The sequence below is a fragment of the Protomyctophum parallelum genome, assembly GCF_964188405.1.
Source record: "Protomyctophum parallelum genome assembly, chromosome: 22".
In the NCBI taxonomy this organism is placed as follows: domain Eukaryota; kingdom Metazoa; phylum Chordata; class Actinopteri; order Myctophiformes; family Myctophidae; genus Protomyctophum; species Protomyctophum parallelum.
Genome location: NC_139714.1, coordinates 18,453,643 through 18,481,331, shown reverse-complemented (window position 1 = coordinate 18,481,331; position 27,689 = coordinate 18,453,643). Strand labels below are relative to the sequence as shown.

Below are 27,689 nucleotides of genomic sequence, written 5' to 3'. Positions count from 1 at the left end.
AAATGACAGCAGCAGCAGCGGGCACCCTAAAAAACAACATAACAACGTCTGACCATGATGGGATTTGGCTCGTTTTTTGTTTTAGGTTAGCCCAATAATAATAATAATAATAACAACAATAATAAGATGGCGTCGCAGCAGCAGGTGGGAGAAGAACTTTTTGAAATTGACCAGGAGCAGGAGGAGGGTGAAATCATGGGCTGTTGTTCTGACGACGAGGAGAGCGGAGTGTTCGTCAACTCGTCCGTGCTGTTCTCGGACGGTTTCAGCGCCTTTCAGCAGTGGAGGAGCTCCTTGGATCATAATAACGACGATGACACGCCAACGGTCCCCAACGGTCACGGTCACACCGCTGCCACCGGTCCCGGTGGCACCGTGGGACTGGACGAAGACTCGGACTGGGCGGCACGGATCGTGAACGGTGCCGGTGGCCCGCCGCGCCATGCCTCCATCGTGGACTGCCTGCTGGTGGAGCTCTACGACACGTACAGCGGCGGCGAGGGGGTCCGCGGGGGGTCCGCGAGCGGCCCGGACAGCTCCACGGAGGCGTCCAGCTCCGACGCGCCGTTCCTGGGTCGCTCCAACACGGGCTCCGGGTTCCTGCAGGAGCTGCAGGAGAGACACACCAGGAGGCACCAGATGGACTACCTGGCCAAGAAAGGTAGTGTGTGTGTGTGTGTGTGTGTGTGTGTGTGTGTGTGTGTGTGTGTGTGTGTGTGTGAGAAAAGATGTAGGTACTGTAGGTCAGTGGTTCCCTATGGGTCCTTGAGAGTTGAGAGAGTTCCAGGGGGTCCCCAGCTAAATGATAATTAGTAACCAAATGGACCCTTGTGGGTCTGTAACTCAGAGAGTGTACAAATGGACCCAAATGGACCCTTACAATATAAACTGGGGTCTCAGAGATAGAAATGCCATTGAATGGGAGTCGGTAGCCTGCTGCATATCAAACTGGGGGGTCCTTGAAATTAAAAGGGTTGAGAATCACTGGTAGAGCTGTAAAAATCTTCTCTTATTGGGGTCCCTGGCATAGCTTTTCTAATGGGGGTCATTTTGGGGATCCTTGACATGAAAAAGTTTGGGAACCCCTGCTAGGCTATGGACCATATAGGTATAGCCCAAGTAATGGATATGAATTGGTTCTATTCACTGTATGTAACATATTTGTGTACCTGGTGGTGACGGATAATTAGCCTATATGCATGCATTCTTGTTGCATCATTATCTATATATCCATCATAGATAGCTCTGTCTGCAATTTGCAACACTAGATTTTTTGTATAATTTATAATGGAATGAATCTAGAGTTGCATCATATCCTCCATTGACATCCCATTGATCCAAATAGAAATGTCTCCGATCTGCTAAGCTTATTAAACAATGTTAAACTCACCAACCTTGCAGCTGTAGTCAGTAGTTAGTTGCTGCGAGAGTGAGGTCTAGCCAACTCCAACTCAGGATTCCTGGATCACTTCCCTCCACAATTTCCTATCCAACATCAGGTTCTTGAGCTCTTCAGTGTTGTCAGCCAAGCTGTCGTAGCCGCAGCAGGTCTACATTAGATGGTATACGCTTCTTTCCCCTCCTGGCTCTGCCGGTTGGCTCCCATAGGGTCAATTTACTTGCCTCTAGTTCTGGATGCCTGACGCAGTGCCCTGCCAGCCTCATCCTTCTCTCTCTGACTTTGTCTGTGACCCGTGGTAGGTCCCCATTGAGGTCCACATAAAGGTCTTTGTCCATGACCCGTGGTAGGTCCCCATAGAGGTCCACATTTCTGATGCGGTCCATCCATGTGACTCCTAGTTTAACCCATTCAGATTCTAAAAATGTCTTCTACATCCTGAAAAAGCTATGTCGTTCTTTGATTTTTCAAAAATAGCAGACCTACAAGCTCGAGGGCAGAGCTTGTAGATCTGCTATTTTTCAATAGCTAAAGCATAACATAATGCTAACCCCAAAAGGGGTTAACAACGTTAAACTCACCAACGTTGCAGCTGTGAGGCAAGCTTGAATGATCCTCTTTCAATCTGCAAAGTGTTTGTTTCATAAAGATCCACCGTAGACATGTTATGACTGAGCTACTTTCTGTCAAGAAATTCTTTGCAGGTGATTATTTTTGCAAGTGTTGGAGTTTGGAAGCCATATAGGCGATGCGTACGGCCATTCAGCGACTTCCAACGAGCGCTTTGAAACTCCAAACTCCAAACACCGGCATAGAATTTCTTGACAGAAAGTAGCTCATAACATGTCTATGGTGGATTTCTTTCTGAAACAAACACTTTGCAGATTGAAAGAGGATCTCTCAAGCTTGCCTTACAGCTGCAACGTTGGTGAGTTTAACGTTGTTTAATACAAGCCGATCGGAAATGTCTATTTGGATCAATGGGCTGTCAATGGGCTATCATTGCAACTCTAGATTCAACTCGTAAAATAATCTAGTGTTGCAAAATGTGCTGCAAGTTGGTTAGAAACTAGCTGTCTTTCTGTGGGTCACACCAGGTCACCACCAGGACTATACAATAACAAGACAGCACTATTTGAACATGCAGCTTCACAAGCCTCTCAGACTGACAGTTGACCTTTACGAGTAATTAGTTTACTTAATTAGTTTACACACACACACACACACACACACACACACACACACACACACACACACACACACACACACACACACACACACACACACACACACACACACACACACACACACACACAGTAGGTGGCACGCTCTTCTCATTCATTGCCATTGTCTTCCTCTGCATCTTTTGGAATCCTCCTGTTAAATAAACCTACTGTTTGCCCTCCCACACACACACACTGTGACACACACTGTGACACACACACACACACACACACACACACACACACACAATTCAATTCAATTCAATTCAATTCAAAGGGCTTTATTGGCATGAGAAAACATACGTTTACATTGCCAAAGCAGAAAGAACACTCACACACACACATGCAACGGTTTACTCCAAGTCAAACAACACATGATCAGAACGATCATCGAATAAGTGTTATTTATACTTCCAATTAAACAATTTAATTATTTTGGGGGGGATGTCTGTTTGGAGGTGGTCAAACATACATATACTCTATGAGTATAGTATACTATATACTCAGACATACAGATCACAAAAATGTAGAATATTGCGGAAAGTTCATTTTATAATATAATTCAAAATGTGACACTTTCACATATTCTACATTCATTGTGCATAAAGTGAAACATTTAAAACCCATGTTTTATCTTGATGGCATACAGCTCATGAGAATCAAAAATCCATATCTCTAATGTAACTATGCAGATTTATTTTTCCAGCTGACCTTGGCACCTGCATATGCCATACAGTCACAGTGCCACAACTACTAGTAGTAGTAACCAATGCAGTGACCATGGCATTCCTGTACTGGTCAGCCAATTAAACTGGCCTGACCTGAACCCCACAGAGAATCCGTGTTGTGTTGTCAAGAGGAAGGTGTGAGACACTAGTCAACAATACAAAATAATGATCTTAAGGCCGTTATCAAAGCAAACCTGGGTCTCCATAATAACACCTCAACAGTGCCACAGGCTTATCACCTCCATGCCACGCCCCATTGTTGATGACATCCTTTGTTCAAAAGTAGCCCAGACCAAGTAATGAGTGCATACATTTACACACTTTTCAAATGGTTATACATGTAAGAAAAATAACTTTTCCATATATATGTAGGTAGGCTACTATACTATACTCCCCCTGTTTCTCTGCTCTCTCAGGACAATTTTATCTGTACAATATTTCTTTCCTGGGAGCAGAGAAACCGTGTGCGGACATCCCTTCCTTTTCATTGTACGTACTGTATATTTTTGACCAGCACCTGTAGAATTTCTGGAGATGTGCGTGCTTCCTGTTGGATCCATACTATACTATACTCACATGAGTATGCGGACACACACACACACACACACACACACACACACACACACACACACACACACACACACACACACATGGGGGGTTCTCAGCTTTGTCAGATGTAAGAAGGGGGGGCTCCAAGCAAAAAAGTTGGGAATCAGGGAATACAGGTTTTATTATTACTTTACTCATTGTAATTGTGTAAAGGGAAGTCTTTGACTACAAAGTTTCCATTGTCAGACAGACGTGTAATGTAATGGCTGTGAGAAAATGGAGAAATGGAAAGAGATGGCGAGGAAATAAGACACGATGCCTTAGTATTCAATTACTAAGGAATGTACACGTTGATTTTACTGTTGCACAATCTACCTGTAGTTCATAGTTGGTGCCTGCAGCGTTGGAAATAGTTCTGCTCTGAAGACTGATTATCCCATTCTGTACAGGAACCCCTTTGTGTGTTTCAAGCATTACAGTATGTTATACTTTAGCTATTGAAAAATAGCAGATCTACTACGAGCCTGTAGATCTGCTATTTTTTTTTGGAAATGTGGTGCAAATCTTTAAATAAATATTCTTTCCGAGCGAACGTTTTTAACTAAAAAACAAAAACAAACCCTCCCGCGCACTCAGATCAGCCAACGCAGGGAAGCTGGAGGTACCTTCACTAAAAACGCCGGGACAACGCACCACACGTCCCAAACTCTTCTCCCTTCTGGCTCCGAAACTATGGAATGCACTTCCCATCACAGTCAGAACTGCAGCCTCACTCCCAATCTTCCGCCGTAGTCTGAAAACCCACCTCTTCAGACTCCACCATGGCCCGTAGCACTTGCCCTAGCCTAGCCCCTTAGATAGCACATTATGTAGACTTAGATAGTATTTTAGACAGACTTATAGCTCGTTACGTAGACGGCACTAGAATAGCATTTTATGTAGTCATAGCACTTTATAGTACACATGTATATTGTATAATATATAATATAGTATAGTATGTATAGTTGACATAGATACTCCACTGTTACGTTCTTAGTTTATACATGATTCATGATAACTACTTTTATATATGTGATGTATGCCATGCTTTTGTTTTTGCTTAATGTAAGTCGCTCTGGATCAAGAGCGTCTGCTAAATGCCTAAATTGTGTGTGTGTGCACGAGAGTGACTGCATGTGTGGCAGGTCTATACTTCCTGGATATTATTTGCATGATTTGTGATGAAGAGTTAGTTTTTATTACTGGACTAGACACGTGTGTGTGTGTCTAGTCCAGTCCCTGTACAATTGTTATTTAATCATTCAATCGAGTGTCTGTCTGTCTGTCTGTCTGTCTGTCTGTCTGTCTGTCTGTCTGTCTGTCTGTCTGTCTGTCTGTTTAGACCCAGAGGAGCTGCGTTCCATCATCCAGGAGGTGAAGTATCGCACCGGCCTGCAGTCGGCCAAGCTGCTCCGCCAGCTGCGCAGACGCGACCGGCTGCACCACAAACTGCAGAAGAACTATGACATCATCACTGCGTGCCTTCAAGCCGTTTCCCAGAAACGACGTAAGGGGCCATCTTGTGTTGTGCAATGCATCGAATGAAGGGACACAACATCACGTTTCATGATCCGAGCATTCAATGCTCCGGTAGAAGCATCTACAGTATATTGGCCTACTGTACCGCAACCGTCTTTCTATATCGTGAGGATTTGGAGAAATTCAGCAGGCTGCATTCTGTGTGTTGAACACGGCTACCGCTTTGACAGCAACGCGCAACGTGCAGCGACCTCATATCGGTCTTAACCGGCCACGTAAGTCCCCTAACCTCATATCAGTCTTAACCGGCCACTTAAGTCCCCTAACCTCATATCAGTCTTAACCGGCCACGTAAGTCCCCTAACCTCATATCAGTCTTAACCGGCCACGTAAGTCCCCTAACCTCATATCGGTCTTAACCGGCCACGTAAGTCCCCTAACCTCATATCAGTCTTTTTTTTTTTTTTTTTTTTTTTTTAAGATATTTTTTTGCGGCTTACGCCTTTTATTGATTTTTGAAGGGACAGACAGTAGGCTGACAGGAAACGGGAGAGAGATGGGGGATGACATGCAGTAAAGGCCGTGTCGTGCCGTGTCGAACCCGCGGCACACTGCGACTGGATTACCAGTCCGGTGCCCAGACCGTTACGCTACGGCCTGGGACCTCATATCAGTCTTAACCGGCCACGTAAGTCCCCTAACCTCATATCATTCTTAACCGGCCATGTAAGTCCCCTAACCTCATATCAGTCTTAACCGGCCACGTAAGTCCCCTAACCTCATATCAGTCTTAACCAGCCACGTAAGTCCCCTAACCTCATATCAGTCTTAACCGGCCACGTAAGTCCCCTAACCTCATATCAGTCTTAACCGGCCACGTAAGTCCCCTAACCTCATATCGGTCTTAACCGGCCACGTAAGTCCCCTAACCTCATATCGGTCTTAACCGGCCACGTAAGGCCCCTAACCTCATAATATTTCATATCAAGGACCCCAAAAAATCTATGTAATATGCCTCTGCCCCCCATCTGAAAATATGTTGTTTCAGGGACCTCCCCAGAAGCAAAGATTTGAGTTAAAATGTTCACATGTTAATATATATTCAAAGATTGGTGCCGCATTTTCACGATTTTTCAAAAAATAGCAGACCTACAAGTTCATAGCATGGCACTATGTACCGCGCTATGAGCTTGTAGATCTGCTACAATTTTTCAATAGCTAAAGTATAACATAATGCTTTAAAACACCAAAAGGGGTTCCCGCCCAGAATGAGTTCAACGTGATGTTGTCTCTTTTCAATGCATTGATGGCATTGGAAACGGGTGCTTTTGGGATGTTTCTTATAAACTACTTAATCCATTTTGGTGTTAGCATCATGTTATGCTTTAGCTATTGAAAAATAGCAGATCTACAAGCTCATAGCTCGAGCTTGTAGGTCTGCTATTTTTTTTTAAATCGAAGAACGACTGACATTTTTAGAATCTGATCTCAGGTCAGAATGGGTTTAATCAGACGTGTGTGTGTGTGTGTGTGTGTGTGTGTGTGTGTGTGTGTGTGTGTGTGTGTGTGTGTGTGTGTGTGTGTGTGTGTGTGTGTGTGTGTGTGTGTGTGTGTGTGTGTGTGTGTGTGTGTGTGTGTGTGTGTGTGTGTGTGTGTGTGTGTGTGTGTGTGTGTGTGTGTGTGTGTGTGCGCGCGCAGCAGTAGAACAACAAAAGCGTTATAGGTGAAGGCGTGCTCTACTCAGGGAGTCAAGTTGATAGTCTCTGTAGCTCAGGGTTCCCCAATTAATTTTCCTCAGGGGCCTTTTTTATTGATTTTTGAAGGGACAGACAGTAGGCTGACAGGAAACGGGAGAGAGCTGGGGGGATGACATGCAGTAAAGGCCGTGTCGGGTCCGGGAGTCGAACCCGCGGCACACTGCGACTGGATTACCAGTCCGGTGCCCAGACCGTTACGCTACGGCCTGGGCCAGGGGCCATTATTTTGACCATATTTTTATTAATTCATTAAGCTTATAGAATAGATGTACCAGTTCTCAACCAGTGGTACACTGCCTTAGTGTAAAATGAATTCATTTTCAGGGCAAGACCCCGTTTGAAAAGATATAGCAGGCCAGGGATTCTCATATTTTAATTTGAAGGAGGCCCAGTTTGACATGCATTGGCTACTGACCCCCATTTAATGCCATTTATATGTGGGAGCGCCTATTGTGGAACCCTGCTGTAGCTGATGGGTGCAGATTCTTTAAGATCAATGGAAAAAGGGAATATCCGCACTCTCTTGTATACAGTATGAGTTTCTTTATTTCCTGAAAACACAATCGGCAGCAGTCCACCTAGAGAAACGAATGTTTCGGCGAGCAGGCCTTCCTCAGCGTTTGAAACGAAGGCCTGCGTGCCGAAACGCGTTCGTTTCTCCAGGCACTTTGGAACGGCACAATTGTGTGTTTTTTCTTTATCAAGGTGGTGTTCACAGATATGACAAAGAAAGAGGAACTATTAGTAATGTTATACCAACGAAATAACAAACTTGCAGTACGCCAAGAAGTTTAACTTGAACCAAAATTCTTCAAATGTGCCTCATGGCGGTGTCATACCAGCCCGTTTTACCATTTGACTTTGAACTCTTGAATGTTAGGTTGCACAATTTCACACTTAGACCCATAGGGGGCACCACAAATGCAACAAATGTTCACTGTTTATTGTAGAGATGTGATCATTATATGCCACATACTGTACATATAGGCTATAACACCATCTCCCTCACAGCTTCCTCGGTCCTGTGGCTGCAACCTGCAACCCATGACTTACACAGTCCTGCAGCAGGGTATAGGCCACCTGGTCTGGTGGAGATATGCCCTCCACGGAGCGCAAATTAACAAGCCACGTTAAATTGACTGTCACACACTCATGTTGAGCTTTGACCCATTTTGACCTGAGAAAAAAAATTCTTCTACATCCTGACAGTTTTCTGAAAAAGCTATGTTTCTATGTCAGTCGTTCTTTGATTTTTCAAAAATAGCAGACCTACAAGCTCGTAGCGTGCCACTCAGTGGTGTGCTATGAGCTTGTAGATCTGCAATTTTTCAATAGCTAAAGCATGACATGATGCTAACACCAAAACGGGTTCCCGCCCAGAATGGGTTTTAAAGGCCTACTACACAGATATCAATCCAGATTCTGAGGTGACGAGCTTTGTTGATTTCGTTGATCCCAACCTGCTATACCCTCATATCTGTTCAATATTGTTATGTGTGCTATTGTACATCTGCTTACAGATGTACAATGTCAATCACAGCTTTTCCATTCAAATTGGATCTGTAAACATGTTAATAGTTATTAGTTGATATAGATTTATGCTGATATCTGCTAAATGCAGTGGTGGAAAATGCATTTACTCAAGTACTGTAGCCTACTTAAAGGACAACTTAAATTTTTTTCAACCAAGGTTCATGTTTTAGGATGTTATTAGAGAAAGTAAAATATGAGTGTTAATTTTTTTTCATTTGCTGCTTTCTTTCGTTTTAGGGATTTTAGCTGTTTTTGACAGGGGGGGGGGGCGGGGCATTCGAGCATGGGGCTAAATTTGTATTTATTTTACAAAATCTTATAGCAATTTTTTTTATTTATTATTTACTATAGTCCTACTAGACCCCTGCAAGAAATTACATCTGGCCACGAAGGATCACAGGATCTATACTGTGAAGGTACAGTAGCCTATGGGAAGCCTGCACACTGTGTGTCATAGGCTCAATATGCCAGTTTGACACATTCAGTAGATTGTGTGATCTTTTGAGGCCAGATATAATTTCTTGGAGTCTAGTAGGACTATAGTAAATAATAAAAAAATAAATCGCTATAACATTTTGTAAAGAAATACATATTTAGCCCCATGCTCGAATGCCCCCGCCCCCCTGTCAAAAACAGCTAAAATCCCTAAAAATGAAAATAAATTACTCACCTTTTACTTTCTCTAATAACAACCTAAAACATGAACCTTGGTTGAAAAAAACTAAAGTTGTCCTTTAAGTACAATTTTGAGGTGCTTTTACATTACTGGATTATTTCCAATGTTCATTACATTTACTTCTACTTCATCTCTGAGGCAAATATTGTACTTTTAATCCACCACAATTATATGGAAACTTTAGTTTATAGTTACTTTGGAGATGAATAGCAGATCTAGAAGCTCAATGCATCGCAGCGCAGTGAGCTTGTATAGAGCCTCTAGATCGTTGACAAATCATGACAATAAACACATTGTTTTGGACCGAACAAATAATTGAGTAGCCTACCACAGTCAAAAAACGTCCACGTTTTATTCTGACCCCTCCACGAAAAGGCCTCGTTGTCCTGACCCCTTATCCTCATTTATCCATTATGGAGTCGGACTTAACTGTTTTTCGTCTGTAGTATTAGAAAGAAGACAAAAAATAATAATTTTTTTCCCTCTTTCTAATTATTTGTTCGGCCCCAAGAAATGTGTTTATTGTCATGATTTGTCAACTCGGCTGTTGGCTTTGTCCGTTATACGTTTTGAAACGTCAATGGAAAAATGAATGGGAACCCTGCCTCGTCATGTCATGATGTCATCACCCCATCCTCTATCTCAGGGGGGTTTCAACCCTTTTCATGATGTCATCACCCCATCCTCTATCTCAGGGGGTTTCAACCCTTTTCATGATGTCATCACCCCATCCTCTATCTCAGGGGGTTTCAACCATTTTCATGATGTCATCACCCCATCCTCTATCTCAGGGGGTTTCAACCCTTTTCATGATGTCATCACCCCATCCTCTATCTCAGGGGGTTTCAACCATTTTCATGATGTCATCACCCCATCCTCTATCTCAGGGGGTTTCAACCCTTTTCATATCAAGGTCCATTATTTATTCTGCATTTGATGAGATTTATAGCCTATCAGACCCAAAACTAAAGAAATGTTGGTACCATTAGGAGAGACAGGCAAACGATCAAAATAACATTTTCTTCGACATTCATCGTGTATAGTCTTCTTGTCTTGTAAATTCAGTAATAATAGATGTTTAACTCTTGAGAGTGTATAAATGAAACCAAATGGACCAGTTCATTTTACACTCTCAAGGTGTAAAGATCTAATAAGGGTCCATTTGGTTATACCGGCAACTATCCATCATTTAGCATGGGGGGGGGGGGGGGGGGGCACCTGGAACGAACTCCCTCAAGGACCACTGCTGGTCCCCGGACCACTGTTTGGAAACCACTGCTTCCTATAGAGTATAGCCTATCTCCTCCCCACATCTCTCTCTCTCTCTCTCTCTCTCTCTCTCTCTCTCCATCCATGCTAAATGCACCCTGCCCTGCCTCGTCATGTCATGACTCATGACGCCAGCAGAACGGCGCTGCATGCATGAATGCAGCATCTCGCCATCGTCAACGCGGATGATTTCTGCGGGATTTGATTTACCTTTTTTATTTTTAACGTTCACTTAAATCACATTTAATTTATAGAAGAGCGATACGTTGAAACGTGGCTGCCCGGCTTGCCTTGAGCTGACGTTATTTATCTTCCTGATATTTTTTGAAGCCGGGACTTATGGAAGAAACGGAAGGCGTTTATATTAATTATTTCTGTCAGCGATCGGAGGCAAACACCTAACCAACCATCACCGGGGGAGATTTATTTGAGAGCTCTGCTGCTATCTACGATAATCGATTCAACCGAGTCATTGATTTCCCACAGAGCTTGCTATTTATTGCATATGGCCGGGGGGTTGTCCTTGCAGCCCATTGCGCATATACGGCCGAAGATGCATTACATGTAGCCTATCGCCTGATCATCCAAGTCCAACATTGAGTCTATAGTCCACCACGCGGTGTAGGAGAATCCTTTTCGTTAACTTGGAATCATTTTTGGGACATGATCTTACGGCTTGTGGTGGTCAGTACTCGGTAGGACGCACCGTGGGCCCGGGGCATTAACATGAGGCAGGAGAGGTTCTGTGTCTCCGCTGCGGGCAGGAGGTCGAGGCCGTGCGGCGTCAAGCAGCAGCACCGCCGCTCCGCCGCGGCGGCCCTTCGGGGCTCCGGAGGGTCCGCAGGAGGAGGAGGAGGAGGGGGAGGGGGGGTGGGGAACATCATCAGCAATGTGCTGAGGAAACGCAACGGGATCTCCCGGAGCGCGCCCCGGCTGCTGTGCACGCTGGAGCCAGGTGTGTGTGTGTGTGTGTGTGTGTGTGTGTGTGTGTGTGTGTGTGTGTGTGTGTGTGTGTGTGTGTGTGTGTGTGTCATTTCACAGCTTTCTGTAAAAGTCATGGGTTTAATTCGGTTCCCATATTAAGTGCTTTTTGTGATTTATTTTATTTTATAGGCTGGCTATAGCATTAGTTCTACTACACGACTTTTCCGTGCAGCCTAAATACCAAATCACCTTCATGTCATGCTTCGGATCCATCGAGGTGCAGTTATACTGCGTAGGTTTGCATTTCTAATGCGAATAAAATCGAAATCAGATATTCAATATGCCAAATGTTTGTTGAGTTCTATAGCCCCCCATATGCAGTCTCTATTCGCTCCAGGGGCGCTGTCCATTCGATGGTGCTGAAGAGAACTCAAAAGTCAACAAAAACAAGCAAACTTAATTAATGCTGCCAGAGTAAATGACGACCTCCCCGACATGCGTGTGACGTGACACTCAATCGATATTTAATTATGTTTAACCAAATTAGCTAAAAACCGGAACCCTGTATTATGCATCGGTCATATATTGAGCAGACCTTCCTTTGTGGTTGTGAGTGTGATCTGCATGTGGAAAGGGGAAGTAGGTAGGAGGGCTTAGTTCGTAGATAGATAATCCTTTAGGCTCTAAACGGGCAGATCGCTGCATGCTATGCTGGGAGGCAGACCAATGGCGCTGGACAAAGAGACAGAGACGGACTACTGTGGTGCAGGTGCTGCTATTGTCTATACTTTTAGATAACTAGATTAGCTGTTTATCTATTTACTGTTGGTGTGTGTGTGTGTGTGTGTGTGTGTGTGTGTGTGTGTGTGTGTGTGTGTGTGTGTGTGTGTGTGTGTGTGTGTGTGTGTGTGTGTGAGAGAGAGAGAGAGAGAGATGGTAGCAACCCAGTTGTTGGCGAATGGCCAAGAGATATTTTTTTCCCCTCCGTGTTTTTCCCTTTTTTAAGTTTGGATCAAAAAATAATTTCCATTCGGACGTTTGGCCTATATATATTCTTGTAAATATTCAAAGACATTCTGCTATGGAATGAAGTGTGTACAAGAATCGAATGAGACTGAAATGCAAGGATTTCAGGACCAGATGGAAAAGGACAGCGACATCTGCTCGATCTATGCAGCCACAGGTCGCTTGTTTGGCTAAACGAATTCAGACGAGAATAGGTCATGTCTTCAATCATACTGGAATCAATGCATCTCTTTGTGTTTTACAGGAGTGGACACCAGGCTGAAGTTTACCATTGAACCCTCGGTGGGGAAGAATGGCTTTCAACAGGTGAGATCCGTGGCTAAATAAAAATGGGCTCAAATGGAATCGAAACATTTAAGTGTATATATATATCAGTGTTGTTTTTGGCAGCAAATTTTAGTTTAGTCATAGTCTTTGGACTGAAACTTTAGTTTTAGTCATGTCACCTGGAATGTTTTAGTGTTAGTCTAGTTTTAGTCTTAAAGGACCACTTCACCACTTTTCAACCTCTTCATATAATAGGTCCTCACTAATAATCATGATAAAATGGCACAACTTCTTTCTACTCAGTCTGGGTCTCATAGGACGGCTGTGGGCAGTTTAGAAACCGTCTTCCAGCACTTGACATCATTAGGCAGATTATTTTTTAAACATTTATTTTCATTATCGTGAGAACGATGGCTTCCATTTTCGCATTGCAACTTTTCAGGACTAGAAATCCTGCAGTTTCTATTAGCTTGTATTCCCCATCGATGATGTCACTAGAAGACGGTTTCTGAACTGCCCACAGCCCTCCTATGAGACAGACCGAGTAGAAAAAAGTTGCAATTTTCTTTCATGATTATTAGTGAGGACCTATTATATGAAGATAGGTTGAAAAGTGGTGAAGTGGTCCTTTACATCTACGGTTGATTTAGTCGACTAAAAGGTATTTTGGCGGGCCTTGATGCAGTCGCTATGACTGATTTCCCACTTTTCCACTAGTCCCTTCCTTACATTTTAGTCTAGTTTTTATTTGTTGACAAAATTGTCAATATATTTAGTCTTAGTTTTAGTCATCAGAGCTTACTTTTCATTTAGTTTTCGCCAGTGAAAAAAGGTAGTCGACGAACATTTTTCGTCTTAGTTTTAGTCGACGAAAACAACACTGGTGTATATGTATTTAAAATTATTTTCTTTGCTTGTCACACACTTATAGGCTAGCTATTATATATAAAACATGTTTGGCTACAGACAATAAAGCATGGATCTAGCCAAACATATTGTCATTGGATTTTGGAAGAATGTTTATTTAAAACCAAGGATCATCAAAAAGTAACGACGTAAGGTTCTGTGTTTGTATAGTATCAGTGGCAGGATGCGCTCAAGGGAAACGTTAATGTTAATATTTGTATATCTACAGTGACAGTGTTAATGTACAATGTTAATGTTAATATTTGTATATCTACAGTGGCAGGATGCGCTCAAGGCAGTGGCCAGACTCGCAACTGGCATCCCAAAGGAATGGAGGAAAAGGGTAGGAGATTTGACGCACGCACGCACGCACACAAACACATGCAACACACAGTGTGTGTGTCACACACACATACAACACACACACACACACACACACACACTGCCATTTGAATGGGAACAATTCAGTATTTAAGTCCGACGTCATTTTGTAGTGCTACGTTACGTCCGGGTCCAAGTGGCACCAGCTCCCGTCCGCATCTCATTGTAAATTGAATATCTAAACGCGTGAATCTTTTTACAGTGACGTTATTTTTCAGAAAGGAAGCCATTGAGGGTTAAAATGGGTCTTAATGCTTCCAACTCGAGTGGAATTATTAATTATTAATAATTAATTATTAATTATTAAGTGTCCATGACAACAAAAATATATGATGTGGAGACAATAAAGACTATTATTATCATTATTATTGAAGGTGGCAACAGTCCATTTGATCGGTAAAATATTTCTGGGGTATATTTAGAATGTGTGCAGGCTTGAGTATGTTGAATCTAGTTTGCATTATGAGGATTTATTTGACACAATAAAATAAAATGGCGATAGTATTCCATGTGGGACAGACGGCCTGTCACTGTCAGATTTGGGAGAGCAGCGCAGCTTTGTTGTTGCGAGGAAAGCGGTAAAATTAGACTTTCGTGGTTGTTTTCGTCTCAGATTTAGTCAGACGGAGCGTCACAGTATAACTCCATGGGGACACAAAAGCGACACAAAAGTAGGACCCGGAAGTATCTCAGGAGGGGGCGCTCACGTCACAGCTAAAATACTGGATAGAGGGTATGCGCGTGACATCATCATCAAACCCGGAAGTTATGCAGGAATGCCTACCGAGTGGCAAAAAACTATTTTCTGGCCTTGACAGCCCATACATCCAAACAAAGTCATATCTGATTACATTAAACAATGTTAAACTCACTTTGCTTGTTGCTTTGCCACTCGATGTGCCATTCACTTTAAGCATGCGCATACCCTCTATACAAGGCTCTGGGTGGATCTGTAGCTAATAGTTTTTATGCGTTCCTGTTTTAGTAAACCGGTACCTTTTTTTTATATGATTAACATGGCACTCCTTTAAAGATTGAACTAATAATTAGAAAGAAGAAAAACAACAACAAAGTGTTGTACCCTGCCATTTTATTTATTCTTTCTAATTATTTGTTCGGCCCAAAACATTGTGTTTATTGTCATGAGTTGTCACCGTCCGAGTTGGCTTTGTCCGAGGCTTACAGGTCTTGAAATAAATACTTTCTGAAACGTATATGGGGAAAATATTTATGTGAAATTTTCTCCTGCGTTCGTCGGGGGTGGGACTGCGATGCTCTATAACAGACCAGCAGTGATGTAAATAGGTTTTCAATGTAATGAGTCCCGGGATGCAGGGATGGTCTTTTAGATGTGTCCCAGTTCAACGACGTTAGGAGTCATATTTTGCCATTTTTACAAATTGCAGCATTTAATACAAATTATCTGCATAATCTGCACCTCAGGACATTGTGGTACTGCAGCTAAAACTGTGTTCAAAGTCCAGAAAGAAATGACAAGGACTGGTTATATCAGAGTGGTGATTGAGGCTCAAACCATTAGAAATAACTTTGAGGGACATAGACAATATGATATTAAATATTAAAAGCAGTTTTAAAATGCATGTTATTTGCACTTTAACTATAAACTGCGTTTTGGGATGCAAAATGTACCCTATTTGAATCTCTTGAGACCAGCACCTCCACAGCCCTCATGTATGTGTCTCACCTTTCCCTGCCTCCAGGTGTGGTTGACCCTAGCAGACCAGTACCTCCACAGCATCTCTATAGACTGGGACAAGACGCTACGCTTCGCCTTCAACGAGCGCAGTAACCCGGACGACGACTCCCTGGGCATCCAGATCGTCAAGGTAACGAGGAGAAAGAATGCCGTCGGTGCGACTGCATGGGTCAGCTGGAGCCAGCGGGGGAGGGGAGTCATGGGAGGAGAGGTTGTGTCTCTCTCTCTCTCTCTCTCTCTCTCTCTCTGTGCTCAAGGCAGATGTTATGTGTCGGGGGCAGGTCTCTCTCTCTCTCTCCCTCTCTCTTTCTCTCTCTCTCTCTCTCTCTCTCTCTCTCTCTCTCTCTCTCTCTCATCTCTCTCCTCTCTCTCTCTCTCTCTCTCTCTCTCTCTCTCTCTCTCTCTCTCTCTCTCTCTCTCTCTCTCTCTCTGTGCTCATGGCAGATGTTCTGAGTCAGCAGTGGCTCAATATTCCAGTAGCTTCCCACTGCATACGGCAGTACATTTTACAAATTAATAACAGTAAGCAAGCTAATCTCACGCATTTTAATGAATCAGTGTTTGTTGACCGACCTTTGCTGCAAATCCACCACTCAATTCAGGCTTCTGGGGAAAGGTAGCTTGGTTTCAGCTACCTTGGTGCAAAAACGCCGACCCCCATCAGAAAATATGTTGTTCCAGGGACCCCCCCACCCAGAACCAATGATTCGAGTTAAAAACATTCGCTATGAAAGAATATATATATACAAAGATTTGCACACATTTTCATGATTTATCAAAAATAGCAGATCCTACAAGGTTGTACGCACCGACTCGGTACCACGCTATGAGCTTGTATATCTGCTATTTTGATGTCTGCAGCTATATCTGCTATTAAAATAGCCTGGGGTCCACCTATGCTTTCTATGGCATAGGCAGCTCCCGGCAGGATCCGCCGGGAGAATCTAGACGCAGCTGCGCGACATGAGACTAATTAATTTGAGCGACAGAGAGAGAGAGACGAGTGTGTGTGTGTGTGTGCGCGTCAAATTAACAAAGGTGCAGACGATCAGAAATCAGCAGAGAGTGATCGACGTTTGCTCTACTCTATGCCGAATTGAAGTGGACTCGTTCCCAGAATTATTGTTTTCTCCCTGGAAATAAGAACGTCTGGGTTTCAGAGGCTACTATTAAAATGACGTATGGATGCTTTTTGTTGTAACAGCCTAAGTAAACTAAAACAGTGTCCAGTCAGCGCTGGGTGTTTACCTTCCATGACGCGTCTGAACGGTTTGAGACTCAAACCGTCATGGAAAACCCTCACATGATCGCAGCTCTTTTCTGCTGCTCGGTGACTCGGAACACACCTGCTCAGTGACTCAGAGATTCCACCGAATCATGTGTGGGAGATGGGAGAGCACACAAAAGAAGAGAGGGGGCGCACAAAATATGTTCGCATTCGGGCGGTTTCGGATGTTGTCTCCACCGTATTTAATGTCCGTCGTCAACCCTTATCAACACCATTAAATGCAGCCAGTATGGACATTTCCACATACTGACGTTGTTGTCAGCCATTGTCCGTTGGTTGATTATTATTATCTGCTGACTGTGACGTTATGCATTGCAGGACCTGCACAGGACGGGCTGTAGTTCCTACTGTGGCCAGGAGGGGGAGCAGGACAGGGTGGTGCTGAAGAGGGTGCTGTTGGCCTACGCCCGCTGGAATAAAAGCGTGGGCTACTGCCAGGGATTCAACGTGCTGGCCGCTCTTATTCTGGAGGTGACCGAGGGCAGCGAGAGCGACGCACTCAAAGTACGAGCACACACACATTGTACACGATTGACACACATACAGAACACTCTTGTGGCATGAGACAGACTGTAAACCAGTGGTTCCCAAACTGCGTGCTGACAGTAATGTATTTCTTGAGTGAACAGATCATGCATGTCTCAGAGCGCCAGCTGAATTTAGTCTGCCTCCTCTGTACAGGTGATGATCTATCTGATCGACAAGGTGTTGCCAGAGAGTTATTTTGCCAACAACTTGCGTGCTTTATCAGGTAAATGTACACACATGTACACGCGCACACATACACACACGCATAACCCAACCCGCATACACAAACGCGAACCAACACTTGTCGGCTCAAAATGTGTAACGGTGGGATACCTACAGTACATGCAACTCTGAGTCCTTTCCCACTTTGTCCCCACTCTATTGAACCTTTCTTTCTTTCTTTCTTTCTTTCTTTCTTTCAGTGGACATGGCTGTGTTCAGGGACCTCCTCCGTCTGAAGCTGCCCAGGCTGTCCCAGCACCTCCACCATCTGCAGAAGCTTGCCAACAAGGAGGCTGGAGGTGTGTGTGTGTGTGTGTGTGTGTGTGTGTGCGTGCATTTTGTTCGTATTGTTGGGGAAACCGGTCTACTGACTGGTCTAAATGGTAAACGGTGCATTTATATATAGCGCCTTTGTCTGCTTGTGTGAAGATCATCTGGCTAATCTTTTTAAAATCTGAATCTCATGCTTTGCAACATCCCTCTCTACCCCTCTTCTTTCCCTCTTAACGCTCCCTCCCTCTGCCTCTCTCTCTCTCTCTCTCTCTCTCTCTCTCTCTCTCTCTCTCTCTCTCTCTCTCTCTCCTGACCTCTCTCTCCCTCTCTCTCTCCCTCTCTCCTGTCCTCTCTCTCTCAGGTAACTACGAGCCTCCGCTGACCAACGTGTTCACGATGCAGTGGTTCCTCACCATGTTCGCCACCTGCCTGCCCTCGTCCGTCGTGCTGAAGATCTGGGACTCTGTGTTCTTCGAGGGCTCCGAGGTCCTGCTCAGAGTGGCGCTCGCCATCTGGGAACGACTGGGAGAGTGAGTACTGTAGCACCATGCTCCATCTGGGAGAGTGAGTACTATTAGCACCATGCTCCATCTGGGAACGACTGGGAGAGTGAGTACTGTAGCACCATGCTCCATCTGGGAGAGTGAGTACTATTAGCACCATGCTCCATCTGGGAACGACTGGGAGAGTGAGTACTGTAGCACCATGCTCCATCTGGGAGAGTGAGTACTATTAGCACCATGCTCCATCTGGGAACGACTGGGAGAGTGAGTACTGTAGCACCATGCTCCATCTGGGAGAGTGAGTACTATTAGCACCATGCTCCATCTGGGAACGACTGGGAGAGTGAGTACTGTAGCACCATGCTCCATCTGGGAGAGTGAGTACTATTAGCACCATGCTCCATCTGGGAACGACTGGGAGAGTGAGTACTATTAGAACCATGCTCCATCTGGGAACGACTGGGAGAGTGAGTACTATTAGCACCATGCTCCATCTGGGAACGACTGGGAGAGTGAGTACTAGCAATAGAATACAAAGGGAAGCACGCACATCTCTACAAAATCACACCCGTGTGAACTGAGTGGTGCAGATGAAATACAGAGATGGTTTCTGACTGACGGAGACCACACAACTTACTGTGAATATATGTTTGTCTCGTCCCGTTTTCATCTTCTCTCTCTCTCTCTCTCTCTCTCTCTCTCTCTCCAGGAGGATAGAGTACTGTCATACAGCGGATGAGTTCTACAGCACTATGGGATGTCTGACTCAGGAGATGCTCGAACACAGCCTTATCAACCCCACTCAACTCATGCAGGTACAACACACACACACACACACACACACACACACACACACACCTTTAGGTGTAGGTTTTAGTCGACTAAATATCATACGATTTTAGTCGGCTAACCCTACAGTCTATTTAGTCAACGTTTAGTGAATGTGGGAAGTGAGGACGCTGACGTTGACTGTTCTCCGCTTCACCTCCCAAAGTATGAATGATTGGACCATTGTAAAGCGCTTTGAGTAAAGCATAACCTCGCGTCACCAGGCTTTCCGACTCGGAGGAAAGCCTGGTCTGTGTTCCAAAATGGCCGTGTGAACCGGTCTAGAGCGGTTGGTAAAATACGTCATGTTGTAGTCACTGATTTGTAGTCATCAGGCAGGAAACCACAACTGGAAAAAGAAATACCCCAAATGATTCCCCGCGACCATAATTTTAGGGCCTACCCAATAAAATTGAATTTCCCCTGTGGGATAACACAGTCATTACAAATCATTGACTACAGGTGTATTCTATGGCTGTGTTCCCCTTCCCCCAGCTAACCTCACCTCTCCTCTCCTCTCCTCTCCTCTCCTCTCCTCTCCTCTCCTCTCCTCTCCTCTCCTCTCCTCTCCTCTCCTCTCCTCTCCTCTCCTCTCCTCTCCTCTCCTCTCCTCTCCTCTCCTCTCCTCTCCTCTCCTCTCCTCTCCTCTCCTCTCCTCATAAGGAGGTGTATTCCATGGCAGTCTTCCCCTTCCCCAGCTAACCTCTCCTCTCCTTCCTCTCCTCTCCTCTCCTCTCCTCTCCTCTCCTCTCCTCTCCTCTCCTCTCCTCTCCTCTCCTCTCCTCTCCTCTCCTCTCCTCTCCTCTCCTCTCCTCTCCTCTCCTCTCCTCTCCTCTCCTCTCCTCTCCTCTCCTCTCCTCTCCTCTCCTCATAAGGAGGTGTACTCCATGGCAGTCTTCCCCTTCCCCAGCTAACCTCTCCTCTCCTCCTCTCCTCATATAAGGAGGTGTACTCCATGGCTGTCTTCCCCTTCCCCAGCTAACCTCTCCTCTCCTCTCCTCTCCTCTCCTCTCCTCTCCTCTCCTCTCCTCTCCTCTCCTCTCCTCTCCTCCTCTACTCCTCTACTCCATGGCAGTCTTCCCCTTCCCCCAGCTAACCTCTCCTCTCCTCTCCTCTCCTCATAAGGAGGTGTACTCCATGGCAGTCTTCCCCTTCCCCAGCTAACCTCTCCTCTCCTCCTCTCCTCATATAAGGAGGTGTACTCCATGGCTGTCTTCCCCTTCCCCAGCTAACCTCTCCTCTCCTCTCCTCTCCTCTCCTCTCCTCTCCTCTCCTCTCCTCTCCTCTCCTCTCCTCTCCTCTCCTCCTCTACTCCTCTACTCCATGGCAGTCTTCCCCTTCCCCCAGCTAACCTCTCCTCTCCTCTCCTCTCCTCATAAGGAGGTGTACTCCATGGCAGTCTTCTCCTTCCCCAGCTAACCTCTCCTCTCCTCCTCTCCTCATATAAGGAGGTGTACTCCATGGCTGTCTTCCCCTTCCCCAGCTAACCTCTCCTCTCCTCTCCTCTCCTCATATAAGGAGGTGTACTCCATGGCAGTCTTCTCCTTCCCCCAGCTAACCTCTCCTCTCCTCCTCTCCTCATATAAGGAGGTGTATTCCATGGCAGTCTTCCCCTTCCCCCAGCTGGCAGAGTTGAGGGAGAAGTACACATATAACATCACACCCTTCCCTACCTCCGTCAAGACCAATGGAAGGTTGGTTTAATTCTGCATCACTATAGTACTCACTGCAAATCTATAGTACACGATGCAAATCCATATGCTAACGTGGTCTTATCTGAAGCTGCTATGTGTATATTGGGGGTGTAAGCATACGCTGTGTCAGATCACACAGACGCCACAGGGATGAAACAGGATTGTGTTCGGATGCATTGTTTTTAGGGATGTAACGATTCACTCAACCTGCGATACGATTTCTTATCACGAATACATAGAGAGTTGAAATATGGAGATCCAATTAAGGCTTCTGCACAGCAGCAATGATATGTTTTAAAGATGTTTACTGAGGTTGATTGAGGAACTGAGTGATGATGATGATGATGATGATGATGTCATTCCAGTGCTGGCCTGGGCAGCTGGGAAAGTGATGATGACGCCGACATGGACGATGAAGATGCTGTGGTGACGGCCCTCGGGTGCCTGGGGCCCCTGGGGGGTCTTCTGGCCCCCGAGCTGCAGAAGTACCACAAACAACTCAAAGGTCAGTGATGTGCACAGACACACACACACAGACACACAGACACACACACACACACACACACACACACACACACACACACACACACACACACACACACACACACACACACACACACACACACACACACACACAGCAGTGTTGAATTACCCCATTCTTGTTACTGGAATAAAACAACTGTAGTTTCTCAACACAACTTTATCTGACCTGAGATCAGATTCTAAAAATGTCTTCTACATCCTAACAGTTTTCTGAAAAAGCTATGTTTCTATGTCAGTCGTTCTTCGATTTTTCAAAAATAGCAGACCTGATTTGCTATTTTTCAATAGCTAAAGCATAACATAATGTTAACACCAAAAGGGGTTCCCGCCCAGAATGGGTTAGTCTAATAAAACGATGACCATAAATGTTCGTCGACTACCTTTTTTCACTGAAGGAAAATTAAATCAAAACTAAAATAGGCGATCTACACAAGCTCACAGCGCGGCACGTTGTGAGCTGGTTGATCCACTGTTTTCGGCACACAGCTGAGTAGATGGCACTAAAACACTAAAACTAGGCTAACACTGAAACATTTCAGATGACTAAAACTAAATGAAATTGTATTCAAAAGACTCACCCAAACTATCAGGTTCTGGTTGTGGGGGAAACAATGTGCTGTAAGCCCGACAATATATAATTGGATATACTGGTGGTGATCCTGTAATGTGTGATACTGTGTGCACGTTTAAGATTATCTGATAGAATCGTATATGCTTACGCCGTAGTGTGTGAGGTTACCACATTTCAAAAAAAGATTTAAAAAAAGGTGTGAGTCCAAGCTTTAGAGTCTGTGCATTCCCATGCACAGACTCATGGCTGACTCCATGAAGCAGGGTGTTAGTGACTATATTCTAAAACGGGTAGTCCCAATACTTGATTCTGATTGGCTGGTTACCGTCACGTGACCGGTGTAAATTCCACCGATAACCCACTCCTTCAATCACTTTATCAGCTGATTCCAGCTGAACTGGGGAAGGGGAGCGCTTGATTGCTTTACAAACACATGCCGTGCAGGTGTGTAAGCACCGCCCGGCTCATATGACTGTGAATGTGTGGCTCCCATAGAGTATTAAAAGGATAGAGACTGATCTGGCGCGAAGCTCCGCCCCCTCCGCTATTCATGTCAGTGGAAGTTGCTCAGTGGCGTTTTGAAGCACCCGGAAGGACCATCTATTTCCGCCTTTTTTCGCCGATTCAGCATTTGGGCACCAAGTTTTGGTGCCCAAATGCGGAAGTGCAGCTGGGCTTTAACATTGAGCGCTCGGTTGCACGGGGTTTCCTCGTCTAGAATCCACGGGTACGCCTGCAGTCCTTCCTCTTACCACTAGGGCCCAGCGCTTCAACGTTGGAGTGCCTCACTGGCCCCTTGGTGGCTCCAGGCAGCCACACTGGCCTACGCCCCCAGCCAGTGTAAAATACCCGGTAACCTGAGACCTCTCGTGGCTTATTGCTTAATCGTACAGTCTATTTGGCAGGATAGAATTTTGTGTTATGAGTTAATTGTCAGATGTTGATGAGAATAGCTAGAGCTAAATAAGCGATGTCATCTCGTTGAAAGCCATGCAAAGAATGTCCTTTTTATAATAGACGCTCTGAGGCCTCAAGAGCAAGACATCTTTAGTCTTGCAACTTGGGGAAAAACACAGTAACGACAACGGCAACGCACTGGCCGTAGTGGCACAGCGTAAACAAGACTGCTGGTAGTCCTGATATATAAGCTTAGCTCCATAACTGTAAAGAAATATTAGTCCTTGACTCCTTTACAATAGTTTGTTAGTATAAATATATATATGGAAATAGCGATAAGTACATATATATATTTCACCAACCATAACCATAAAACAACAATACCAGAAATAATAATAACCGTTACACTGATGGAAATCCTGAAACGGCAGCAGATAGTTCTAGATGTTCCAATGCTCCAGATCTTTGAGTTCCAGCCCAGGGTCTGTCCCGTACTGGCACAGTAAGTACACTGTGTCTCTGTTTCCTCCAGACCAATCCCTGCACTTCCTTCTCCGACAATCTCTTCCTGACAAACGGTGGAAAGAGCCAATCAGGCGAGACGTCTGGCTCAAAACATAGTCAGTGTTTCGGACACGCTTCATCAGGCTCTGCCAGAGGAGCAACTCTTTTCTAAAAACTTTAAATTGATTAGGTTGTTCGTTTTATGATTTAATCGGTTAATTTAATAGTATGGTCATCCTTGAAAAGGACAACATCGCTCAGACATTTGTTTTACGAGTATTGATATTTTTTGGGGCCACTTGTACTGTATTCACAACGATCGTACGACATCTCTATTCTGAGCATGTCGTAGTGTGTGTGTGTGTGTGTGTGTGTTTGTGTGTGTGTGTGTGTTGCACAATCTATGCAAAGCGCCTTGGATAATGGCGCTATATAAATGCACCATTTACCATTTGCCCACTTGAGCTAGATATCATAATGTGGGATTGTGGTTAACGGGCGCAGCCAAGAGCATGAACCTAAGCCTCCCTCCCAGTGTTGTTTTCGTCGACTAATGCTCTGACTACCTTTTTTCACTGACAAAAACTACGTAAAAACTAAGCGCGCGGCGAAGCGTTGTGAGCTTGTAGATTGGCTAGTTTCAGCAAGTGAAAAAAACAGTCGGCATCAAGGCCCGCCAAAATACATTTTGTTCGACTAAATCAGCTGTAGTTTTGGTCGACTAAAATCTCACGACATTTAGTCGACTAGAACTAGACTAACACTAACACATTCCATGTGACTAAAATGTGACAAAAACTAAGCTTTTCAAAAAGACTATGACTAAGAACTCAAATAAAAATTTGCTGCCAAAAACAACACTGGGGGCACAGCCACCAGGAGCACGACCCTAAAGCCCTCTCTCCATTGTCTCTCCTTTTGTTTGTCTTCCTGCAGACCAGCGCGGCGAGCAGGGCAACATAGCGGAGCTGAGCCCGGGGGCGGTGGGCGGCGGCGGCGGCGGGGGGGGGCTCGCCGGGGGGGGAGGAGGAGTGGGGGGCCGGGCGGAGCACCAGGCGGCCATCAACAGCATGATGATGGAGAGGATGAGCACGGACATCAACGCCCTGAAGAGGCAGTACGCTCGCATCAAGAGACGCCAGCAGCAGCAGGCCATGCAGCTCTACATACGCACAGGTAGGGGGCGCCAGGCCAGCACGCCATGCAGCTCTTCATACGCACAGGTAGGGGGCGCCAGAACGCCATGCAGCTCTACATACGCACAGGTAGGGGGCGCCAGAACGCCATGCAGCTCTACATACGCACAGGTAGGGGGCGCCAGAACGCCATGCAGCTCTACATACGCACAGGTAGGGGGCGCCAGAACGCCATGCAGCTCTACATACGCACAGGTAGAACAATATGTACATCCAAATTTGACTTGAGGGACTGCCATTGGATTTTTTCATGGCATATCATGAAAGCAGGGAATCATAGCTTCAAATTGACATATTGGTTGTTCAGTTTGACCCACCAGATTTGGAGATGTGGCTTATAGAGTAATGTCTTGCAGAGAAACAGCGAGTTGAGAAAACAGGCTTGAAAAGGTTCACTTCTGTGGACTCTAACATTACACCTAGCTACATGTTTAAGCATTTATTTCATATTTACTTGTCTTCTGTGGACTCTAACATTACACCTGACTACATGTTTAAGCATTTATTTCATATTTACATGTATTCTGTGGTCTCTAACATTACACCTAGCTACATGTTTAAGCATTTATTTCATATGTACATGTCTTCTGTGGTCTCTAACATTACACCTATAGCTACATGTTTAAGCATTTATTTCATATTTACATGTCTTCTGTGGTCTCTAACATTACACCTAGCTACATGTTTAAGCATTTATTTCATATTTACATGTCAATTTCAGCTCTGACACTTATTTCAGACTTGCTCTAGTATGTGAATGTGAAGAGTCTGCCTTTGCTATTAACTCATTTTGAAAAAATGGTGAAAAGCTGTCATTTGCGCGATGGCAGTCTCTCAGTCAAATCTAGTCATAAATGTCTCTGACTCTCTAGTTGTCTCCTCCATACAGATAAATGTCCCGCCACCAGCGTCCTGCCCTCTCAGCTCAACCCGTCCACTCCCGTGGTCAACCACCTCCTGCTGGGACGTAAGCCTCGCAGCGGCGGAGCCCCCCCACGGGGGGGCTCCAGGCTCTCCTCGGCCGGGACCCCCAACCCCGGGGCCCCTCTGCCCCAGAGCCCCCCGAGGGCCTCCTCCCCGGCAAGGTTAGAATAGTTTGGGATTTTACATTATAGTTTAGTTTGAGTTGTAATTAGTTTTTAGAGCGGGATTGCTAGTTTTATTTATTATTAATTTTTTTGTTTTATTAACGCTTTATAGTTTTAGTTTAGTTTGTATTAGTTTTAGTTTTTTTTCACAATTTGGGTTATTTGTCAGGTGTAGGATTAAAAAAGGTCCGACCTATTGTGAAATAAAAACTCAACAAAAGATACAATGTAATTAATTATATATTCAGTTTCTGTTGGTAACGAGGAAAAACTAAAACTAAGGGCATTTTGTCTATAATTTCAGTTTGTTATCATTTTGTTTTGTTTTTCCATTATAGTTTTTATTTAGTTCAGTTAACGTAAATGTTTTTTTTAATCAATTGTAGTTTTCGATATTTCGTGAGTTTTCGTTAACTATAACCCATTTTGGGTGGGAACCCCTTTTGGTGTTTTAAACATTATGTTATAATTTAGCTATTGAAAAATAGCAGATCTACAAGCTCATAGCGCGCCACCGAGTGGTGGGCTACGAGCTTGTAGCTTGTAGCTTGTCCTATTTTTGGGAGGATTTAGAAGATTTTTTTTAAATTTCGAGGTCGGGCCTAAATGGGATAATAATCTTGTCTCTCCCCCTGTCCGCCCGGCCAGGCTCCGCTGCAGCTCTCTGCCCACGGGCGACGTGGCCTCGCCCTGGCGCACGCACGTGCGCGTCCAGCGCAGGAACCTGGCGCGGGCACGCACACACCTGGGCCTCGACGACTCCGAGGAGAGAGAGGAGGAGGAGGAGGAGGAGGAGGAAGAGGGAGGTGGAGGAGGAGATGAGATGGAGGGAACGGAGAGAAGAGAGGAGGAGGGAGGAGGAGGAGGAGAAGAGAGGAGGAGCGAGGAGGAAAAAGACGGAGAGATGGCCGACGAAAAGACGAGCGAATCCCCCGCGGACGCTAGCGAGACGCACGGCATCGTGGGAGAGGTGGAGGACCGACTGGCCTCCTTGGACCTGGAGGGTCCGAACCCAGACCCCCCCTCCACCACCACCACCACCACGCCGCCACTGCAGTGTCGCCCCCCAGAGGCGGCTGTTCCCGTTCTCCTCCCCCCTCCTCCCCCGGCGGCATCGCGCCGTCACCATCATCATCATCGCAGAGAGTCCGACTGTAGGAGCGCCGCCTCGGGCTCCGTGGCTCCTCTCCTCCCCCCTCCTCCTCCTTCTTCCTCTCGCCGCCGGTCGCCCTCCCCGCTCCCCCCTAACCCCCCCTCTCCCATCCACCCCTCCTCCCCCCCGCTCCCCCCTAACCCTCCCTCTCCCATCCACCCCTCCTCCCCCCCGCTATCTCCCTCCCCCTCTCCCTCCTCCTCCTTCCATAATATGACCTCCTCCCCGTCCACTCCCTCTCTCTCCTCCTCCTCCCTCTCCAGGCCTCCTCCTCGCGTCGCCCTCCTCCCCTCGTCCCCGTCGAGCCCCTCCCTCTCCTCCCTCTCCTCCCCCTCCCCCAAACAGGCCCCGGGCTCCGGCGCCGCCTTCTCTCCCTTCCCGTCAGTCAAGCAGCCCCGGAGGTCCGCGGCAGCCAGGAACCTGGGCCTGTATGGTCCCACGGCCCGAACGCCCGCCGTCCACTTCCCTCAGCTCAACCTCAACCTGAACCGTGACCGCGTCACCGCCGCCACCACCAGGAGGCGATGA

At 45.6% G+C, this 27,689-nt stretch overlaps 1 protein-coding gene across 1 annotated transcript; it reads left to right on the top strand.

Annotated features, from left to right (window-relative positions):
• tbc1d30 (TBC1 domain family, member 30) lies at positions 1-27,689 on the top strand (the record flags this gene model as incomplete). Its single annotated transcript, XM_083794573.1, is given in 18 exon segments — positions 1-661; positions 5,281-5,445; positions 12,847-12,908; positions 14,053-14,118; positions 15,878-16,003; positions 17,480-17,665; positions 17,843-17,912; positions 18,112-18,210; positions 18,546-18,714; positions 19,397-19,502; positions 21,103-21,209; positions 21,575-21,714; positions 24,661-24,947; positions 25,793-25,800; positions 25,802-26,005; positions 26,657-26,804; positions 26,958-27,232; positions 27,425-27,689. Coding segments are annotated over 18 exon segments (3,018 nt in total). The 5' UTR covers positions 1-126.